The sequence below is a fragment of the Teleopsis dalmanni genome, unplaced genomic scaffold (assembly GCF_002237135.1).
Source record: "Teleopsis dalmanni isolate 2A unplaced genomic scaffold, ASM223713v2 unscaffolded_contig_1784, whole genome shotgun sequence".
Lineage (NCBI taxonomy): Eukaryota > Metazoa > Arthropoda > Insecta > Diptera > Diopsidae > Teleopsis > Teleopsis dalmanni.
Window position 1 is genome coordinate 1 of NW_024033166.1, and position 6,804 is coordinate 6,804.

Below are 6,804 nucleotides of genomic sequence, written 5' to 3' on the forward strand. Positions count from 1 at the left end.
TAACATGCATTTTCGGCATAGCCCGAAAGAGTGTAATTTGCCGTGCCCGAGACACTCTGCATAACATGGCCCTAGGTATTCGAAAAATTTAATAAAATTGCCTTAAACTAAGTAGGCAGGTCATGCTTAAACACACATAATTCAAATCTATACAACCATTTTGTAGTTTTGTACAGATAGCAGTTAGCTATGATTTAGAATCAAATATTATTTAAAATAAAAAAAAAACTTGATTCAAAATTATTTTTTTTTACGAAGCTTATTACCAAATTTCAAGCAATTCTGTTTTTATTTTTTAACTGATTTTACAATGTCTGGAAGAACTATATTTCTTGGCAAGAGCTCAGAGAGCAATCCCATTTGTATTGAAGTTAGTACCGAATTTGCTGATACCCTGGCAAAAAAGGTAGCTGAACATGTTATAATGGAAATATTTTCCATTACAAGGCATAACGAAGAACTTATGTCTGAAGATGTTAAAAACATAACGGCTAATGGACTTGACAAAATGGCATTATGTGGTAACACCGTGACAAATGGTACTGCCTGCAAATCTATGATTACCACAGACTGTTATGTGGATTCCAATCGTATTAAATCGGCTGCTTCTAATCCGTACTTAAATTTTATTCACGATTTTGAAAAACGTAACAATTGCAGATTATCAGAAGACAATTTACCACAAGTACTTGGCGAATGGGATGAACTAAATGATGATAGAAAGTTAGCCTATATAAAGGAGGTAAGTAAATTTATTGGCAAATAAATATTTTTAATATATATTTTATTTATAACGGTTTTAAGGCGTTTTTGAAAAAGTTGATGGGAAACAAAGAAATTCCTAAGAAACCTATCAATTCTAATGAATCTACACCAAATGTAGATGATGCAGAACTTTTTACGAGTAAGGCAACACTACCTAAACGTCAGCGTAAAGTTCCAAAAGGTAGACGTAAAACACCTAAAAAGCGCAAAGCAGGAAAGAAGGTTGCTGGACGTCGTAAGTCAGCTCGTGGTAAAGGTCGCTAGCTTCAAACAATAGTAAACTTAAGCTCTTTGATCAAAAAAGAAGAATTTCAATTGTTGAAATCACTATGATCGACTTTTAATTCATCAACAGGAGCTTTAAAAATTCAAAAAGAAATAATAAGAACAACTATTTTATAAGAATTATTTCTTAAGTTCAAAAAATCTGTTTTATGGACTTAATAAATATTTTAAGTTTAAATAGCAGAGATTTATGTGAAAAGGAAAGAAAATGATTTATGAAATAAATATATTTTATTATAATATTTTATAGATTATAATTTAATCTATTGTATTAAATTCTATAATTGTAAAGGTACGTTTTGGATATTATTTTTTAATTGTCAAAAAAAAAATAATGTAATGTTTATTTTTAATTTTAGTAAACATGGAGTGATGATGGTCCTAAATCATATATTATTACTTCATTCATTACAAAGAAACAACGAACTATTGATAACTATTTTGGACTTCAAGTTGCATATTATAATTTTATTAATACGCTTTGGAGGAAAATGATTTATTAATTAACTTTGTGTTTTTTTTTTATTTAAAAAAAGTAAGCAAATTTTTCATATTACTTTAAAATTATTATAACATACACATATTTCATCAATTTTATCAATATAAACAAAATTATAATCTAAATTCAATTTTAGTAAAAAATATATACATGCATTCATACAAAGATGGTCTGGAGGAACAAACCTCAACTATTCAAAACAATTCGGCTAAAGAACTATATGGTTAATATAAATGAAAACTATTTATAACGTAAGGACATTGAGCTAATGTAATTTAAAAACTTTATCATATGTACATCACATATTATATATATAAATTTAATATATATATTATAGTCTACCAATACAAAAGTGAGTATAGTTTTAATAACTTTTAACTTACACTAACAAATGAATTTCCAAACAGTGATACAATGAATTTAATAAATATAATAAATATAGTCTTAATAAATATAGTCTACCAATACAAAAGTAAGTATAGGTTTAATTAATACTTTTAAATTACACTAACAAATGAGTTTCCAAGCAGTGATGGACAACGAAAAACAAAAATCAACAGAAAAAACCACTAATTGGAAACAAAACTACTAATTGGAAATAATTCCTAAAACCTTTCAAAACTATTAATGGCCTTGGATAAGTTATATTGTTGTACTAAAACTATATAATAACAAAAGTTTATTTAACAAGTTAAAGAAAATTATTGCTTAAAAATGATTAAAAATTGTAATTTATTTTTTAAGACTTTAATTTTAACTCAACTTCACAGAATTATTTATTTATTTTTTATTTATTTTTTTAATAAACAAGATTAATGTATAAAAATTATATGCAGATAAATAAACCAGTTGATGTTTTCAAAAGATCACTGTATGGTCTATCCAAACAGACTAAGCTCGTTTTAATTTTCAAAAGCATGGTAAATGCGATTAGTTATTGTTTCTAATTTGACAGGCATGAATTCTAAGCCTGACACTTGCAGTTCAACAAATTATATACGAACTATAAACGAATTAAATAGAAATTCGAATACTTCTCACAATCACTGGTGATAAGCGTTGTATAGTTAGCCAAATTTTAATAAATTTATCAAACTTTTGTTCTTGTTTTTTCATTAGTGTATTGTTTGTTTTTTCATTAATTCATTGTTTCTTCGAACTCTTCAAGTTCTAAGCCTGGCACTTGCAGTCCCATAAATTATATACGAACTATAAACTAATTAAATATAAATTCGAATATTTCCCTCGATCACTGATGATGAGTACTTGAATATACTTAAAACAGAAAAATATCAATAAATTAATCAAACTTTTCTTCTTGTTTCTTCATTACTGCATTGTTCCTTCGAAACTTTCTAGTTTCTTTTCGTCATAAGACTGTAACGACACTTTTTTGGGGTGCGTTCAAAAATATATAATTTTGCTGGGGTATCCTCAGCCGTCGTACAGGGTCGTACAATAAAGTTTATATTCGCTGGGACAGAGTTTTGATTGATAATAGAAAAAGAAACATAGTTTTGTAATATATTGTTAAATAATTTATTTACTTCAAAAAAATAAGTATCAAACAAAATACATTTATAATTCAAATAAATCTTTATATATAAAAAAGAAGTATATTTAAAAATATATTTTTCACAACGATAAAAATAATTATTATTCCCGCACGTGTTTATATCATAGCGGTGAACTTATGTCACCTGCATACACGAATTATATGCTTCCAATCACACGAGATCCCTGTTGTAAAAGATGATGATGCTTCTGCTGATTTGGTTAATGTGTTGAGAAGACTCCTGGCAAGATCACGTATTGTGCTGGGTTTCTCTTCTACGTTCATAAATGACGGATGCTCTACGGTTAAAAAATAATAAAAATAATAATTTAATAATTTGGCCAAATGAGCCAGGTTTATAATACTTTGGCTGAATAGGACAGGTTTTTGGTTTAATGAACCAGAAGTCATTACTTTCAAAGTGAAATTCCAAGTCCTCGATCATATCAAATGCGCGTCCTTTTATACAGAATATGCCAGAGCTTTGCTCTTTCTGCTGGAACTGGAATTTATCACTTCATCAGACTAAACAATAATTGACCTCAGATCTACATACCTTCTCGACGAGTCTGTAACCATTCTGGGATATCGAGATATTGAATTTATATATCGAATTTTTATTTAACTTATATTAACAATTTTGTTTACATTCATGTAATGTTAACATAAATTTAACATCAGTTCTGTTATTTCAATGTTACGATTATTGATAATAACATAAAGAGAAAATTATGTTTACCCGCATTTTAACAATTTGGCGACAAATGTTAAATATGTTTTCAAAGCGCATGTCACAAACAGTTAACAGTTAACAAATGTTCCCACTTTTATATCGTAGCATTTGCTTGAAAAGTCCTTCACAATATTAAAAACAGTGAACATTCCTTTACATAGTTTTTGGCATATTTTCACAGAATCAGTCGAGATGTGGATTTGAATGTTGATAGTACACAAAAGAAGCGAATTGCCATCGCGTCGGTTAATGATAATTTTTAAAATAAAGCTAATATAAAAAATAAATTAATACTGAAAAAATTTTTAATTAAATTAATAAATAAAATAAAAATATTTAAAAAATTATTAAAATAAAATAGATTTAAAAACATTTTAGAAAGTGAGAATTAGAATTAAAATCAATGAAAACGAAAGTGAAAAAACGTGCACATTCGTCTCAGATAACAAACGTAATATAAATAACAAAAGAAGATACCAAAAACAAATATAGTTAAATTTTACTCAGAATTGTTGATGAGATTCGAAGAGATTGAGATTCAAATTGACGTCATTAATGGGTGTTTTAGCTGTGTAAGTGTGTAAGTGCAAGTCGATTGAATTGTAGTGCAGATTAAATTACGGTTAAAACGAAGCATATTTTGCTTTTAAACGAATTAAAGCCGAAAGGGTACGGTACGTAAACATTTTGACCTTAAAATTAATTTCATTTTGTTGTCTTGATTTTACTAAATACCACAAAAAGTTGCTTGCATAATAACATGCAGCAAGGATAAGCACTTCGTAAAAGACAAAACATTCACACTGGCATGCACACAGACAAACAAATCTACGTCACTGTGCCAGCTAACTACACGTATGCAATATAGACATAAATCCATTACGATATATATTGTTACAAACTAACTAACGAACGTACGAAACACACACACATATATACACTTTAATACAAGTAAGAATGTTTGTCCTTGAAACTTTGTGTAAATAAAAATTGCATGAACTGAACTTTGTGTAAAATGTGTAAATGTTACAGCAAGGAAAAGTGTGAGTTTAAGCGATTGTGCAGGTTTGTGTGTCACTCATTTTTTTTCTTTTTTTTTTTGTTGTTATTGTCGGTTGTGTTGTTGGTCGTAAAGTGTTATTAATGTGACGTTGAAGACGTACAATTAATGACACTACTACAAAATTACTAGATCACTGAGGGAATAATTGTGTGCAATTAACAAATTTAGTTGCACTTTCTGAATAAGTGAATTTATTCCATTCCGTTTCGTTACTGTGCCTGTGCCTGTGCCTGTATCTGTATCTGTGCGTGTAGTTCCATTTGTTCTAATGTAAAAAAATTGATTGTGCTTTTTACTGACAAAGCCATATTCTGCGATGGCATAGTTGCTGCACACGCAAATGAAACTGGGTTCAACTTTTGACATTTTAGTGGCACGCGCCCAAAGGATGCACCAGCTCATCAGTTCAGTTCACTAGTTCAGGGTTATTCTCATATTCGTGCACTGCCGTGCAGTGCAGTGCAGTGCAATGTAGTTGGCTTATGCAACACATTCACAAAGCTTGTTGGTTCTTCATGTAGTTTTTTCTGCTCGTACCTACAAAGTGAAGTGGAATGGCAAAAATATTTGCTTTGTGGCATTTTTCATATACAATTTGCAGATATTTCGTGCATTTTTTTTAATGTTAACATGCAACAAAATAGGAATTTTATATCAACAAAAAAAAAAGATAGGAAAACATTTTTGTGTGCCACTTTGAAGTTGATGTTCACTTTGTAATTGTACAAGGATATGTAGTTCATCTGTATCTGCATGTGTGCGTGTATATGTAATGATGTTACGAATGTTGCAAGCATTTTTCGTCCTTGAACTAGTATTTCCACTTACATAAACCATACAAAACTACTTTAAATGTGTTTGCTCAAAATGTATGTGCTTGTTAAATTTGTTGTATTTATTTTAAATAAATTGCTTTGAGAGATATTTTCCTACAAATACTTCAGATACAAGTACTTTTGATACATTTCAATATATTGCAGTAGAACCATTTTTTGAGTTTTATTAAATTTTAAAATTATTTCTTTGATTTAAATTCAATATATAAAAATTTTACAATATTTTTTTTAATGTGTTAATATAATGTATAGTATGTAAATTTATCAAACAGTAAATTTTTCAATACAACTAATCGACTTACATATTTCTGTAAGTCGTTCTAATAATGTATATTATGTAAATTTATCAAACAGTAAATTTTTCAATACAACTAATCGACTTACATATTTCTGTAAGTAGTTCTAATAATACTCTGTCCTGACTCAGGACTCCTGAGGAAGAAGTCAAAAAAACTTTGAAGTCTTGCATAGTGTAGCAGAATTAAAATTAGGCAATGGAATTTCGGATTAACATTTTAATTCTTTTTATTTATATTATTATTACTTTAATAATATTAATTTATAATATTTTCTGAACCCACAGAAATCTTAAAATGAAATTGTCCTTAAATAAAGTTTATGAGAAGTACTTTTTTTTTAATAAGTCCAAACGAATTATCGGAATCCCTCCTATTTTGGGCCGAAACATGAACAATTCTTCCATTTATTAATGTATCTCAAAAACTATAATTGGTATAAATATAAAATTTGGAATACAAAATACTATATCATTAAGATTCTGAAAGTTTCGTGATATTCTACTCACTAAAATATCTATCCTTCTATACAAAATTGTCATAAAACCATTTTTATTTTTAAAAAAAATTTTATTTATATTAACCTACTTGCTTTTGCGAAATTAAATTGCAATAAGAACAAGCTATACGAATAATATTAAAGGGATTGGACAAACTGCAAAATATGCGTCTGATCATTATGTGAGATAACTTCGTTGTTTTTTAACCAATTTGCTCGAAATTTGATATATAAACATATTAAATATTTATAAAATAATAAGTGTCATAATAT

At 28.1% G+C, this 6,804-nt stretch overlaps 1 protein-coding gene across 2 annotated transcripts; it reads left to right on the forward strand.

Moving 5' to 3' along the window:
* Positions 1–227: 227 nt before the first annotated feature.
* On the forward strand, positions 228–2,165 carry LOC119664337. Of its 2 annotated transcripts, none has more exons than XM_038073848.1 (6): positions 228–742; positions 805–1,342; positions 1,410–1,585; positions 1,686–1,800; positions 1,992–2,021; positions 2,069–2,165. In XM_038073848.1, the coding sequence occupies exons 1-2, from the start codon at positions 311–313 to the stop codon at positions 1,027–1,029; spliced, it is 657 nt and encodes a 218-aa protein (XP_037929776.1). In that variant the 5' UTR covers positions 228–310; the 3' UTR covers positions 1,030–1,342; positions 1,410–1,585; positions 1,686–1,800; positions 1,992–2,021; positions 2,069–2,165. The 2 variants fall into 2 exon arrangements, with proteins under 2 accessions (XP_037929776.1, XP_037929775.1); XM_038073847.1 differs by having other exon boundaries at positions 2,080–2,165.
* Positions 2,166–6,804: the final 4,639 nt, after the last annotated feature.